Source organism: Saccostrea echinata, unplaced genomic scaffold, assembly GCF_033153115.1.
Source record: "Saccostrea echinata isolate AGI-Se365-2 ecotype Australia unplaced genomic scaffold, CSIRO_AGI_Sech_v1 ptg000015l, whole genome shotgun sequence".
Classification (NCBI taxonomy): Eukaryota; Metazoa; Mollusca; class Bivalvia; order Ostreida; family Ostreidae; genus Saccostrea; species Saccostrea echinata.
Window position 1 is genome coordinate 11,734,453 of NW_026889764.1, and position 17,418 is coordinate 11,751,870.

The 17,418-nt window shown below is 31.9% G+C and overlaps 1 protein-coding gene across 1 annotated transcript; it reads right to left on the reverse strand.

Annotated features, from left to right (window-relative positions):
- Nucleotides 1-6,045: 6,045 nt before the first annotated feature.
- LOC133187624 (uncharacterized) lies at nucleotides 6,046-12,772 on the reverse strand. The gene is made up of 4 exons (XM_061323043.1): nucleotides 12,745-12,772; nucleotides 9,332-9,391; nucleotides 6,538-6,756; nucleotides 6,046-6,305 (listed from the first exon to the last, which is right to left on the reverse strand). The coding sequence occupies exons 1-4, from the start codon at nucleotides 12,770-12,772 to the stop codon at nucleotides 6,046-6,048; spliced, it is 567 nt and encodes a 188-aa protein (XP_061179027.1).
- Nucleotides 12,773-17,418: the final 4,646 nt, after the last annotated feature.

Genomic DNA, 17,418 nt, shown 5'->3' on the forward strand with positions numbered 1-17,418 from the left:
GGCTAGATCTGGAGAGTAGTGTGGGTGTGGTAAGACGGTAACTTTCTCTGACTTGAAATATTGCTTCACAATCTCAAGTATATGCGATGGAGCATATAAAAAGTAGACGAACATGCTTAACTCCTGAAACAGGGCGTCGTTGATGATAGTATATGTACATTTCTAAATGATCTATGAATGACGAAGATATGTGACAAGTCATCAGAAAAATAATGTTAATATAAGATATGAATTTAATTTTTGAAAATTCATGAGGTACATGAACTACAACGCTTCACACCTGCATATTTAACATGAAGCGATAACGTGCTGCGTGGAATATGCCGGCGTAAATCGTTGTAGTTCATGTCCTCATGAATTCTCCAAAATTAAATTCATTTCTTAAATTTCTTGAGCGTTTTACTATAACATCTCGGTAATACCGACCCGTAAGACTTTTGCCCTTCGGTACCGGAATTTGTACTGCTATACCATCACATAAGAAGAATATGCTATAAAGACCCTTCTTTGTGCTTATGGTTCTTTTGGCAACTATAGGCCTTCTCCGTGTTTAGCTAACCATGTTTTGTTTCCAATTTTTCTTACTGGTTCGAAATAGTAAACCTATGTTTCGTCACCAGTACCAATGTTTGCAATTTGATTGAATCTGGAAAACATTTTGAGCAATTGCTTAGCGGTTTGTACTCGTATTCGTTTTTGGTCATCTGTCAATATATGCAATATCCATCTGGTAGAAATCTTTCGTACTTTCAATATACGCTTCAGATTGAAATGAAATATCGATATCTATATGCCAACAGCTTTGGCAATATCACGAATCGTGTATATATCTGCCATCACTTTTAATTATTTCCCTGACCTTTGAGACATATGCATTGCCTGTCACAGTCACAGGTCTGCTAGATTTTGCTGCATCTTTGACGGACTCTGTGTTAGTCAGAAGTTGCTCTATCCACCTACAAACTGTCTCATAAGATACCTTATCAGACCCATAAACTTCCCCAATTCAGTAAAAATCTGCATTACCGATTGACCGAGCTTTGTGCGAACTTATGTATAAGTTCTAATTTCTCCAGTATTCTCAACCCATTTCCAACAATTTTTACAACAGTGGCCAACGACTGGCTCTATTGAAATGACTATTGGTTTAAAACTACGTGGAGTTGAAGGCTCGTATTTATACCTTTGGAAAGGTATTGAATAACGCTTTTAAAGATTATCATCATCATCGCACTGTGGTACAATACACATTACATATCGTAATATACATTCTACATTATCCATAAATTCTCTACATTAATCTCATTAGCAAATGTAGACACAATTATGTACATTAATTGGGTTCTTTGCTTAAGGACATATCCTCATACAACATGATCATGATACTGATTATTAGTAGTATCATTTGATAAACTCATCATTATTCATATTAGTATCAAATGAAATAATCAACATTATTATGACATTTGACATACTCCACAAGATTAATATCAATATTGCACGATAAATATCAATATCATTGGTTATATATTAAATTATATGCATAGCTCTGATCCTTCGATGTATTTGGCTCCAGTCTTTGGCGCCCCTTTTTCAGCCCTTCAAAGTTTATTTTTATATTATTATTTGAATATTTCGGATTTCAAAAGCTTCGGCATAGGCATCACTGAAGAGACAATTTGTCGAAATGTGTATTTGGTACATCGAGATTGGTACCGTGTATGATTTAAATACTCAATCCGATTAATATTAGTATCATTTTTATGTATCATACTCAACAGTCCACACGATAAATATTTAAATCATTTGACATATTCCACACAATAAATAATAGTACACACATGTGTCATTTAACATATTCCATATGATCTTCAGAAGTATCATTTAACATACTCCACACGATTAATAGTAGTATCATTTGACATACTCTCGGTTTACACGAACAACATTGATAATAGTATCATTTGACACACTGGACACGAATAATAATAGTTACTGGTATAATTTGACATATTTCAAACGATTAAAATAAGGTCTCCCAAGGTTTGTGGTTAAATATGATTTTTATCCCACGAGTTGTTTGATAAGTATTAGTATCATTTGGCATACTCCACACAATTTATAATAATTTCATATGACACATTATGAATATTAGGATTATTTGACATGCTCTCATTTGACACCATCAGCAATATAAACAATAGCATTATTAAACATACACCTTAAATGGTCCATTAGGTCGATTTCAGCGAAACTTTACTTTTGAATATCTCTCGATGATGAGAACCCTTTCAAAGAGACTATAATTAAGAAAAATGGGCGTTAAAACATAAAGTATTCTTTAAAGTAAACATTAGCTAGACGTATCCAATGTTGTACATAGCTTTATTTTATAAGATGAAATTTATGGAGATAACGAACAGTATTCAAGCTCAAAAGTCCATTAAACAATACAAAATAGGAGCAGAGCAAACACGGACCTCCAAAACATCAGAGGTCGGATCAGGTGCCATGGAGAAGTGAGCATCCCCTGCGGACCGGTCACACCCGCCGTGTGCTCCTTGTCATGATCGGGAAATAACGGAAAAATCCGTCGACAATTCAGTGTGTAAATAATGGCCTAACAATTAGTATGAAAAACGTCAGTCAGCATTTGACTCAATGATAAATTGTATTTGCTGAGAAGGTCATTGTATCGACCATAGAACTTACGAAATGATGACTTTAAACGAAACAGCTGATATTCTTGTTTCATCAACTTATTTGTCAATAATTTACCTCGTTTTAGAAATTGTACATACGTAGAGCATGCTCTTGCGTATCGAATCAACTGAGAGATATATACCCCGTATGCAGGTGATGAAGGTATATTGCTGCATAAGTATGGGAAGTTGACGATTGAAAAGTTAAAGTCATCACGTTTATCATAAAGCTTGGTTGTTAGATTACCATTAACGTCTTTTTCAAGTATAATATCCAAATATGAAACAGATGTGTCAGACTCTGTGGTATCTTTTATCTCAAGCTCACCAGGATATATCGTATCGACATAAGAATGGAAATAGCCATTGTCAATACGTCGTCAATATATCTAAATGTCGAGTTGAAGGTCATAGCGAGTGTTTTCTTCTTTTTACGTACAAGATTTTGGACAAATTCTGCTTCATATGATTACAAAAAAGGTCTGCTAATAACGGGGCGCAATTGGTACCCATGGGAATTCCAATAGATTGTTGGAAGACCTGATCTCCAAAAACCACATAGATATTGTCAATCAGAAACTCAAGCATCTTTTTAATGTCAACTTCAGAGTACTTGTATGATTTTGTGTTTTCAGTTAAACATTGTTTTGGGGGACAAGAAGGGCCATAGAGGATCAATATTTTTCCTTAGGAAGAACAAAGACTATCATTAATAGTTGTTAATTTTACACTGTTTTCATAATTATACGAATCCACTTCATCCGATTTCATCATTTTTACGTTAAAACCATTGTGACGTCACCACTGTTAATATGAAATGATATTTTATCAACTATGTCCAATGCATACATGTAAAGGAGTGAACATGCGATATGTTTATCACATGTTTACTCCTTTATTATAGTGAATATAGCTCATTGGATATCGTTTTCATGTCCACAGTTGTGACGTCACAATGTTTTTTATCTAGAGCCAAATTAACATATATTCAAATATTTGAACCTTTTCTTGAATAATTGTTCCTATCGTCAAATAATTGAACCTACATGTATCTCCAGATCAATTGAACATGGGTAAGATTGCATAAAAGATAGGTCTAAATGAATTAAAAATCGGTGTTAATAATTATATTTATCTCTAATACAGTAAAACTCCTTTAGTACGGACACGGATATAGCAAATAATGGATATAGCGAATTTTTTTGCAATCCCCGGCAATATTCTCAACAATTTTTGTGTCTCCTAGAAGTCAAAATAACAAAACTTACATCTTTTATATCGAATTTTCAAAGATCTTAATTTTCAAAATATTGAACTGACATTAATTTTGTAAGTATTTATATTTGAAACTCAATTCATTTGAAAAGTTTAAACTCCATGGTGAATTTTGTATTTTATACGTCCCTAAATACATTTGGTAGTCATAAAATTTATATTGCGAATTCCTTATGTACACTTTAAGAAATTCGTTATACGGATATAACGAATTACGGATATAGCGAAGTTAATTCACAGGTCCCCAGATCTTCGCTATAACCAAGTTTTACTATAGTTGAATTAAGGTTCAATTGAATTATAACTATCTTTAATTCACTTGAAGATAAGTACAGTTGATTTAAAGATAGTACAATTGATTTGAAGATAGGTATAATCAAAACATATCCACTCAGGATTTGAAGATAGGTACAATTCAATTATATTTCTAAGATTAATTTGCTTTGTGTTATTGAAAATAATGAATCCTACCTCTAACACAGACTGGAACGCATAAAGGATACATGCAGTTGTGACGTACCGAAAACAGTGAAGTTGTTATTGTCAGTATCTTTATAATTAATCTACCATGACTTGTGATTGAAGTTGAATATGATTTCTTATCCAACATCTCTGTTTATTATATTGCATGTGCGGATCTATAGGGGTTTGGGGGTCCGGTATGTATTGAAGCAAATAAAAAATACCTCTGGACCGCACCCGCTTTTTTAAAGCTTAAATTCTTAATCAAATTTATCAACAAATAAATATTTGCAGCAGATGTTTTGCTGAAAATTAGATAATTTGACTCAAATATCTTTTAATCCCATTCATTACGCCTGAACTCTTGTAAACAACACGTTTACTTATTTTGTGTTTCATCTTTATGCATAATGGATTATTCTAAGTCACTGAAGCTTATATTGTTGATTTGGAAAATTACAAAGCCTTGATACACTTATAAATGAAACTGATTTTTATAACTTCATTTAAAATTAAATCTCGAAGATAAAAAACACATGAAATGCTAATGCATGAGAAGAAAAGTCTCGCTGAGGCATTCAATCCTACATTTAGACTTATCGACAACATATTACCAATTAAAACTAGTTATTTTCATTCGGGTGTCGACTTGATGTATATCCCAGTGAACTAAAAAAAAGACACCAAAGAGTCTAGCGTATATGTTTCTTATTTAGACTTTTTAAGGACTGTAGACGTAACAACTAAACTATATGACGAACGGGATGACTTCAGCTCTTGCATCTTTCCATCATCCCTTATTTACATAGTTACTTGCCAATAACACATACAAATAGTGTTTATATCTCCAAGCTGATTCAGCAAGCAAGAGTATATAGCATGCCCCCAAATACAATCAATTTTTAAACGGAGACAGGATACTGACAAATTAGTTGGTGTTACAAGGTTTTTAATCTATTTCGTTTCAAGTCAGTTTTGTACATATTTTTAAGTCATTATAATTATCTCGTTTGCAAATATCACCTAGAGATTGGATTTTTTAACTGACATGCTTCTTACTAATTGTTAGGCCATTGTTTTTATACTGATTTTGACTATGGGTAGACTGTTTACATGTTCAACATATAGAGGATGATCGGTCGATAAGAGTTGAGTACTCCTACTAGGCAAATGATCCCACTCTTTTGATTTTTTCAGGAGTTCATGTTTTTGCCAAGTTCACAATCTGTAATGTTTACAGCATCTATGAAATCGATCACTGTTCATTATCTTCATCTTTTTCATTGTTCAAGGTTTTGCAATTTCTTTATTTGATATTACCGGATCCATTAATTTAAAATTGACATTTTTCTCTGAACGTGTTCCCAAAATCTACTTAAGCTGAAACCATAGAACTTCCAGGGATGGTAGTATTAGGCATTATGTTTTCAAGTCGGCAGTTTTATTTGCAACTGAAAATTATTTCAAAATTTAGAATTTCAATATTTTTTAATCACAATCAGAGCAGAGTACTCAGGTAATTACAATAACGAAATTTGTACCACCGACGAGAAAGGAAATTATTAATTAATCTTTGTGAATGTCATTATAGTTTGTAATCGGTGATTTAAACATTAAGCCCATTAACGACAACTTCCTCTAAACCCAAAGCATTTTTGCCGTCCCTGGCATTCCAATCGTCTGTTATGTAGTTAGGACGGACAATTTTCACAGTGACATACAATACATTCAGGAGAGGCCTGGCTCCACATTCTATTGTGTGAATTTTCCCAGTTTGACTTGGTCCAACAAATGTGCCACAAGTGTTCATCTCAGACCAAACGGAAGAGATTCCACCTCTTATTTCAACATTGTGGAGCCAGCGACCTGGAAAAAAAACAAACGACAAAAACCTCCCTCGTATTATCTGATATGTGAAAAAACACATACATGACTGTACAAGTTCTACATGTAACTAAGGAATTTGGAATTTGAAATGAATCAGATTGTCTCCATACTCCAAACGTTACCTTTGCATTCACTTAATAAAACATAGCAACAACTTAAAATGGTGAAGAGAGGGCATTCAGTAGAATTTTTGAAAATGCTCAATTTTTACCATGTCCGTCGCTCCTGTTGTGAAGAATCACGTTCTTTACAATACTGAGTGTTCCTAGAGCTATTGTCAACCATGGATAAAGTTCGAAGTCTGTGTGGAACAGAAGCCCTGAGTCAGCAAACCCGGTACGACCATCTACAGCATTGCTTGGATCCGAATATGGCGGATAGGGATAGATAGTGCTAACGGAGACATTCTTACCAAGCGCCAGGTTTTCCACTGAGAAAAAGAGGGGAAAACATTCATTACCCAAACTCAGGAGGAGTTAGGATCTTCTTAATATCTTTGACAATTTCTTAATGTAATAACATGGCACATTTTCCACCCTGTTGCAACAAATGATATTGAATCCACCGCAAAAGTCTTTTCTTAAAACAGTGGGAGCCCCCTCCATACACACATCAATTTGGATGAATGAATTATTTTGATTCTGTCAGTATAAGTGTCCCTACATAATGACTTATCGAGTCCCGTCGTATTTCACTAAGTCAAACTCCTCAAAATTATCAATGTCACCTTTTACTGTCAAGTAATCTTAAAAAATCTTTACAGCACATTTGCTTATTTTTAATCATTTGTTTTTGTTTAATTTTAAACGTTTTTCCTCTCTAGTTTGAGGGAGTGTCACAGTAGACATGAAGCCTTTCCTAAAAGGGCCACTACTCTAAATTCAAAAAGCAAACATTAGAGAAAATGTAAAGCTTTTATTCGCATTTCCTGAAAATATTTTTGAGATTTGAGAGTTTTACATTTATTTTATGATTAACTATAATGTTAAACTCTGAAGAAATACTATGGGCAAATACATATTACTTTGTGAATTCAGAGATATTTTTTGTGAGTTTTTTTTTTTTTTTTTCAATTACTAAACTGCTGATTTTCATAACCCTTAAAAGTAAAGGTCTATAATCACAATAATGACCATGACCTTTTAGATATGATTATAGTAAAGAACACAGAACATCCCCAAACCTTATGTACGTGTATGCTGTAATCTTTATTTTTTGAATTACAGAGAATTGACTCTTTCAAAATATATCATTCAACATTTCCTATCACCCTGGACTTTTGAATGCAATTGCAAATTAAAAAAAAAACACTTATGCAGAATAAATCTTTAATTATGAATTGATGCATATAGAAAGACAGACAGGAGATGCAAATAAATTTAGTTTGTAAATCAGAAATTCATTGAAGCTTATGAATTAAATATAAATATGGGAAAATGTTTTATCTAAACGTATATTTTCTCTGAATTAAATTCTTAAAATGCAAAATGACCAATTTGGACCCTATTTTTCAATCAAAATTAATTTCGAAAATCACCTACGCGCATTTTTAAGATGGGGGGGGGGGGGGCAATGTCATATATGCGTATTTCTGTTTTGTTCCTTCGATCTACTATCTACGTGTATTTTATACTTTTTTCAATGAGAAAAAAAAAGCCAAATTAAACTTGCGAAGTTAGCTTATAATGATAAAGGAAAAGAACTTAAAAGATGCATTTATATGAATAAAGAACTATGTAGAGTTTTTGTTATTTAACCTTAGCAAACTGAAATGCATAAAAGAGTTCAAGAACAACTTATATAAATCATAATATCATATCCTTTGTAGGGAAAAAACAAAGCAAAAAACAAAACAAACAAACAAATTTGAGTAAAGAAAAACAAAAACATATATTTCAAAAGTGTAAAAAGCATGAATGGGTTTGCACGTATAACAATTATTATTGTATTACTTATAATCTTTTTTTTTAATGAGATTTAATAGAAAAAGTACTCAATTATCCTGGGTGCATATTGCACGTGTTATTAGCAAACTTGCCTTTGTGTTTATTTGAAGCTGATTTTATTTTTAATGAAAATAAAGAGTCTCTTGCTGTGACATTCAATTCGCAGATATATTAACGACAATTTATCAATTAACAATAATCATTTTCATTCTATGTTGATTCGATATATCCCTTTGAACTCGGAGTAAAGACACCACAGTGTATGACATATCTGTTTGATTCGTGTTTTTATTTTACTAGAGAAAGACATTGATGGCAAATTAACAACTAAACCTTATGACAACCGTGATGTCTAGAACTTTTTTATCATCAACTCTCCTTATATGTAGCAATATAATACAATCACCTGCATCTGGAGTTTATGTCTCCCAGTTGATTCGATACGCAAGAACATGTTCAACGTATGAACCATTTCTAAAACGAAGCAAGCTATTGACTGATAGGTTTAAAGCCAACATTTTGCAAATTTTATTGTCGATACAATGGTCTTGTTAGTGAATACAATCTGTTGATAAGAAGAATGTTGAATGACGGTTTGCATACAAATTGTAGGCCATTATTTTCACCCTGTATTGTCTTGTCCGGATTTTTCCGTTTTCCGTTTATTTGGTCATCCAACGGAACACCCGGCAAATGTGACCAGTCGACAGTGGATGCTTACTCCTCCATGGCGCCTGATCTTAACTCTGATATTTTCAGAGGTCCGTGTTTGCACTGCTCCCATTTTTGATTGTGTTGTTCTAATGGACATTTGAGTTTGATTAATGTTCGTTATCTTCGTATTTTATGCTCACACACAACGATGACAGAATTTGTACATTCCTTTTAGGAACATTTTCAAAATGAAAAAAAGTGAAAAAAAAAAAGATATCTTTGAAAGTACTTAAAACGACAGAAACATTATTTTGCATCTTTGGAAGTACTTAAAAACGACAGAAGCGTTTTCAAATTATATTGTATGATATCAAAGGAACTGATGTAAAATCTATTTTATCTTACCTTTGATGCTAAAGTATTCCAAATTTTCACCGACCACATCTATCATAGTTTTGTCATTTTCTGTTAAAAAAGTTTTCAACATATTGCAGGATATTCTCTTCGCATTGTACAAAAATCCCACGCACATTGGATTTCTTCTTTTTAAGCATTCTGCCGAACACAATGTATAAGATAGAGCAACAACAGAGTTAAAATGGTAAGAGGAGCTGTTTGCAACCCCATCCAATGAAAATGCTCTATAGAACGAAGCCTCAAACACCGAATTAAAATCTTTTGCAAAGCTGGTCTGCAAAATAACGACAGCATATAAAATGCAAATAATTGTTTTTATTTGATCCAGCATTGTAGCAACATCAGAACAGGCTAAGTTGTGTGCAACCGCAGTTGATATCCGCACGGCAATGTCATAAGGTGTTTGAATCAGGGATTTTTTGTCTCTGGATGTTATAAAACATTTAAAACAACATCATATAATATGCAATTGTTTTAATGTGTTTGTGATTAATTTTGAATTGATGGCGAAAATGACTTTTAATCTCCTAGATGGAGTAATGAATTTTTAATTTAATGTCTTCCGAGAAACTACAATTCTAATTCAACAAAACAACTAGAAAATACTTGATTCCCACCCACTGTATCTAAGAGGGCACTGTTTGTTCAATGTGTTTTATAAAAGCAGACAACAAAAAAGGTGTGGGGAAGATGCATTTTAAAAATTGTTCTTCCCTGCTCTTCAACAACTAAAATAAACCATGAGACTATACATATGCATTTAACATATCCTTGTCTTTTATCTCCATAAAATGAAATTATTTTTTTGAATTTATTTGAATTTATTTTTTCCCAATATTAATTTGCTAAGTTTTCAATTTAAACACTTGTTTGTCCTACTTTGACGCTTGAGACATTGTGCGTTGATAATGGTTCAGGAAAAGATACATTTCTCTTTTATGTGACAGTATGTAGTATTTTCCCCGTGTACGTTGGCAGTGTCCTGAATATCAAGATTAAGCCTGTTACATTGTACCAGTCGCAGTTTTTGATTGGGATGTAACCTAAATCCCTTGACAAAAAAATCCCACGCACACTTGACCAAAAAAAAAAAAAAAAAAAAAAAAAAAAAAAAAAAAAAAACCTGGGAAATACTGTCTCGTATTTCCCAGGACGGTGGGAAATATAGGTAATTCCCGGGAATTATTGGTATTTCCCGGGAAATACTGGGAAATGTTGAAAAGAACATGTTCTATAATTTTAATATCTGTTGGGATAAAGTCATGTAGTGTATCTTATTAGCTAAGATATTTAATTATTGTCTCTAGTATAAATATTTCTGACTATCCAGTAATGCATCTCCTTACAAATAATCAACAGTAACAATTTATTCCTCTATTAGGCAGTGTTCATTTGTTTCAGTACTTGAGTTATGTGTAGCCTATACAAGTACATAAAAATGAATGCAAATATCCTATTGAAGTTATTTATCAATAATGTAACTGAAGAAGATACAAGAAATTGTAGAAGCCATTTAGCTCTACACAACGTAATTATCACTCAAAACAGGAGCGCAAAACTGTCAAGAGTCAATTTGTTAAAAGAACATGTTGATTGTACAAGTAATAACTACAGTGTTTATAGAAGGACTAAAACAAGTTTATATTGTACTTGTGATTATTTATTGATAAATTAAAGATATACACGCTATATAAACGCGACTTTTTAAGTGAAACAAAATGATTAAATGATTTGAGAAACATGATGTGTAACAAAAAATAATTACTTTCCGCAAAGTTGTACTAAATAAGTCGTTGTAATTACATAACAATTAAGCAAGATCTGCAATTAAGAATTCAGCCTTTTCATGAATATTGATGAAGGAAGTGCGTAAACAGTATATAGACACGCATGTCCGCGGGAAATCATAGACGACGAGGTACGTTGCATTTTGACTACGATTATTGATAAAAGCTTATTATCTGTCATTACACAGTAGATGGTAAATACTGATTGTTTTAAAAGATAAGTGTCTTTAAGCATTAGATGTGTGCAATACGGCATACCTCGTTTTCTTGAAGCCATTTTTGTTTATCAATCTAAAAGTAGCAACGGTGTCACATGACGCATGAATTTTAATAGAGGCATTTCTTTCCTAGTAGGAAAATAAATAATTATAATTTGAGATCTTTCTAAAACGCGTTCATTTTCAACTGTGTAATTTACAGTATTTTCGTAACTTTATTTGGTAAACAAAATAAATAAATTTCCAACTTTATTTTTAACTGAAGCAAGTTATAGCGTGTATATCTTTAATAATTTGTAATGAGCTACAAAACTGAAAATAAACTCCAATTAGAAAAATTTAATTTAATTTAACTTTTTTTCTATTATAGCTGAGGGTTATAGGGAACTAGGAGTGGTTATACATACTACTAACTCTGTGAACCTGTTGGATTGCATTTTAAGAAATATTCAGTATTATTAATATTGTGCTTTTCTGTTTACTTCTACGCAATCTATTTCATTTCTGAATTTGAATGATTCATATATTTAATAAATTAAAGAAATAAAAAAAAATTGAGAAGTTTGTATTCTCGTGTATTTCCCAGTTTAGAGAAAATCAGTAGTATTAACCGGAAATACCGGTATTTACCACTGGTTAATACCGCCACTGGTATTTCCCGGCCAACCCAGCCCTGATGCCAAGGTCATATGGGCACGTCAAGTACCAACTGCAAAATTGCTAATAACCTTTTTACCTTCTTCTTTTGCAACCAAATCTTTTTTTTTGAATTTTGACATTTGGACTGTTTCATCCGTAAGACGATCAAGATTGTAAACAAAATTCATTTCTTTTAATGGGCTTTGTTATTATTCTTTAGATAATACTGGGAAATCTATGAGAATGTTCTATTTATTCGGGATGAAAATCTTTAACCAATTTAATATAGTCGACAATGGAAGGAAACTGCTGTGTATTCAATATAGTTTCAATCTGCTATTTGCAAATTTTACAACTCATCACCTCAAAAAGAATACGCTGGAAAAACCTAACCAAAGCATACTTATAGATATTCTTGTAAAACCTTTATGCACACAGGTTAAGATTTATGTAAGACATAGTATGGACCTTTTTTAAAGACATTCAGCAGAAGAAAAAAATACGCCTAGTGACAGTTAACATTAATTTTCTAAACGATTTGAAACAAAAGGATTGCTAGATAAATATATATAACACAGACTTTTTAGTGAGTTTGCTTCTCATTTTGAAATTATGTATATCAAGCAGGAATACATGTAATGATATAAAAGTTCTTTATTTCGAAAATCTAGACTTTGTTGCTTACGCTCGTATAATTGCAGAATGAGGAAATCTCAGAAAATTTGTAACAAAAATGATAGAGTGTATCTTGCCTTACCTTCTCTCACACGACAATCACGTGACATTTTTAAACCAGATCCTTACATATCTATAAATACTATATAAGATCGGGCACTCAGTCTCAGGAAACGTTACAGTAAGTGTGATAAGATTAGCATAAGTGTTTCGCCTTGTCTTACGCGTCATGTAAAGAAGTGAATTTGTCAACAATCTAACATGGCGGTCTGAGAGAAGGTAAGGCAAGAAACACTCTATGATTTTTGTTACATTATATATTCTTCGCAACACCAAGCAGTTGATTCTCGCTCGTAGGTTTTTTAATTGAACTTAACGAGGTTCGCTCCTGAGCTTTTGAGCAGATTTATATCTTACCCTATATTTCAAAAATTCTGCGTAAAGTTTGAATTCTTACAATAATTTTGGATTCTACAATGCCAATTAAACTATATTCAAGTAAAACTCCATGACTTAATTCCATACCAAAAGCATTAAGTGAGGAACTATATTTTGTGGCGGAAGGTTTTTTAGAAGAAAATGATCATTTTTTCTCTTTCGAAGTATTTAAAGTATGTTAAGTTTGAATTCCTATTTCTCCATGCAGTCTGCACAAAGAGTTATTTTGTGAAGTGAACTGCTTTATACTGGTCCTAAATTATATATTAAATAAACTGTCATGAATTTTATCATCATATTTAATAAATATAGCAAATATATTTTGACAGTCAAGAAAAAATATCCCTATTTTAAGCTTAAAATTAGCACTATTTTAGTAATATCTAAAAATTAACATCACAGACCCCCACTTTTTATTTTCTTTTCTGAATATATAAGATACTTTTAACATTTCTTCTTAAATTCAGTAAAAAGTCATTACTTTCAAATGATATTTTTGCTTGTTAAATTTTTAATGCCAGAAAAATGAAATTTTTTGAGTGCAAAAAGGTCAAATAATTGAACATGCGGAGTAACTTGAAAATTTTTTCGTTGTCACAAATTTTTAGGTGTCTATTCAAGATGACATAAGTCTGTGTTTGTTCCCATAATTTACTTGAATAAAAAATATTGGAGGAAAAACTTCAAAAATTGATTTATGTGTAAGACGTATTTACAGTGCAAAAAGGTCAAACTAAATGCTCTGCAGCGCCAAAAGAAGCCCATTGACCCCCATTTTTTGTTTTGATTTTTAATTAAGCTATGTGTATAAATTCAGAAAATATACTTGATAAAAAATTCTCATTACTTTTGATGGCAGGATCCAACCTCCTTAACAAGCAATACATAATCTTTTAGCGGAAAAATGTGAAATAAATCAGACTGTTTTGCACTATAGCCAAACATCCACATTTACTTTCAGAAGTTGTGAAGTAAATCTGCCCTTCGAGCGTCTCTCAGATTTAGACTGCGGAAGTCGGAATCAGGAGCAAAATTTACTTAATTATAACCCTTTTTTAAAATAACTTAACAGTAAATTTTCAAATATGTTTTCGTTTCATAGATTTGTTTATTCCACTCGTGAAATGAATTCCATATCCAACTACAAAACATTGAATATCCTCTATATACTCCACACAATTTATATTAATATCTTTATCTTTTGACATACTCTACACGATTGATAAAGTATCATTTTATACACCTTATACGATTAATATTAATATCATCTGACATACTCCACACGTTAAATATTAATATCATCCGACCCACACGTTAAATATTAATATCATCTGACCTACTCCACACGTTAAATATTAATATCATCTGACCTACTCCACACATTAAATATCAATATCATCTGACCTACTCCACACATTAAATATCAATATCATCTGACATACTCCACACGTTAAATATCAATATCATCTGACCTACTCCACACGTTAAATATTAATATCATCCGACCCACACGTTAAATATTAATATCATCTGACATACTGCACACGTTAAATATTAATATCATCCGACCCACACGTTAAATATTAATATCATCTGACCTACTCCACACGTTAAATATTAATATCATCTGACCTACTCCACACATTAAATATCAATATCATCTGACCTACTCCACACGTTAAATATTAATATCATCTGACCTACTCCACACGTTAAATATCAATATCATCTGACCTACTCCACACGTTAAATATTAATATCATCTGACATACTCAACGCAATTAATAATATATCATTTTTCATATTCCACATGAATATCGAGAGTATCATTAGACACAGTATTATTGATATTACCAATATTAATATTAGGATCATTTGACAAACTCTAGTTTGGCACAATCAACACGAAAAATGATAGTATCATTTGACATAGTCCACAAAATTAATAATAGTATAATTTGATATACTTTACAATTAATAATATTTTTAATTGATTTATTCCACACGATGAATTTTAGTATCATATAATAAACTCCACACAATTATTATTATTATATGTTTATCATTTGACATACTTAAAATGATTTATATTGTTACAGTAGATTCCTAAATATAAGCAAGGAATTAATTACCGCGTAGTGTCGCTAGAATCAGAACTCGCGAAATATATTTTCTATTTTATCTTTCTTTCTTTTTTTTTTTTTTTTTGATCTGAAATCCATGTAAAATCACTAAATCAACCGTCAATTCGCGAATTAATGTTCTCGCGATATGACGTCTAAGAGCCATTTGATATATTAAGTACTCGCGTAAAAAAAGGAACCTACAGTATTAATAATTATTATTTGAAATACTCAACACGATAATTTTTATCATTTTCTGACATACTAGTACATGTACTGTACACGACTGATAATACATGTAGTACTAGCATTTTTTGACATGTTCCACTCGATCAATATTATTTTACATAATCAGCACGAATGTTGGCATAATATTTTATAATATCACAATGCCATTGCAGCAGAACACGCTGTACTTATTAACTTTATATATTACGAGAGAGACTTCAGATTTATTTTTTCCATCCGTCTATAAAATAGAGACCAGGGCATTATTATTCCACCTGTTGTTCTATAGGTTGACATTATCACTCGAATACATTCATGAAATTACACGTTTTAAATGATTAAAAAGCTGAATTGCCTAAGCTGATTTGTCAATAAGGCCCTTTCCCTTTTAAACGTTCGATTTTTCATATTTACGCTTCAATAAAGGTGACTCCGTCGGGTAAAAACTGAGAAGATATTGGAGTGTTAGAATTTAATCATAGTGAAAAGCTAACAGGTAGACTATTTATTTCATTTTAATGACTTTTATCATATGTGTTATATTTACAATGCTACAGAACAGCTTATTCACAAAGAGAATGAAGAGGTAGAGGAAGGAAGGGCCATACCTATTATGTATAGAGTGCAGCATGTAATATTGACTTCCTTTAGCTTAATTATAACCCGTTATTGGGTTAAGAGTTCTGAACGAGAATTCAAATGAATGTGAAATGCTAATTTAAAGATTAATGAGTACATGTTAGAAATATTGTCCGTATATGTATTTGTTTACACTCTGTTTTCTTTTTAAACTGGGGAATTTAAACATCTGAAAATATTACTGGCGGATCAAGGGCTTAGCGAGGATTTAAAATTTCATATGTTAGAATTAAGAGTGACTTGGTATATTTCGATATAAAAGGATACTTAGCACATAAATAGATTTTTTGGATATCTTGAAAAAGGAATGAAGAAAAAAAAAAAGAAATACGAGAAAAATGAAATTCAGCAACATAAGATTTTTTGCTGTTTTTTTTCTTTGACTTTGAGTGTCTTACGTAAACTTTTCTCCTTTTCGACTTCTAATGGGCCATTGGGTTTATTCCGGCAAAACTTTCCTTAAACTATATCTATGAAGGGAACCGTAAAAAGGCTTTAAGAATAATTAAAGCTATATATGGCGTAACTGAACCTAAAAATAATAATACGAAATTGAGTGCAGATAAACATTGAATGGTTTGAATCGAAAAAAAATATATCATGATATATTTTAAACTTCCAAAATTTAAAAGTGCGAAAATTGTTTCGCAGAGCAAGTCAAAATTTAGAAATTGACAAATGTGAACTTGATAATGTTGTAGTCATTTCTCTATAAAATGACCAAAAAATTCTAGATGTTCATAGTTAGAACTATTAAATCGTTTCACATGTTAAATATTAATTTTTTCTTCGTTTAAAAGTTTCATAAGTTCTTATTGAAAAAAGCCAAAAAAGATGACGTCGTAGAACGTCACGGACTAGCAACAAACTGCACAGTTTTGTGTTGCACTGGGGAAACTTCAGAAAAAACTCTGAAAAACCTGAAGGAAGCAATATGTGAAAGAGAGCCGTGCATTTGAGTGTAAATGCATGACACAGGCCAATTTTGAGTGTGAGCGACTCTGCCTCAGACAATATACTATATAAGGAAACAGATAATCAGTAAAAATATAATCGAAAATGTCAATAACGTCATGGTAAGAGAGATGGGCGCTTCGCTGTTGCGGATGTTATAAAGGCAAACCAACTTGTGCTACTGAAACAGTTGTTAACAAACTAAATGCAAGAGGTTTAGAAAGTTTTTAATAAGTGGGTATGGCGCCAGACTGTGTATGTGAAACGTATCTAGCAATTTTTTTGAGAAACTCGTGACGTTATGTTTTCATTTTGACGTTACAATGCTGTTAAGGACATATGCAACGTAGCTTACCTACTGATAATTTTTCGAG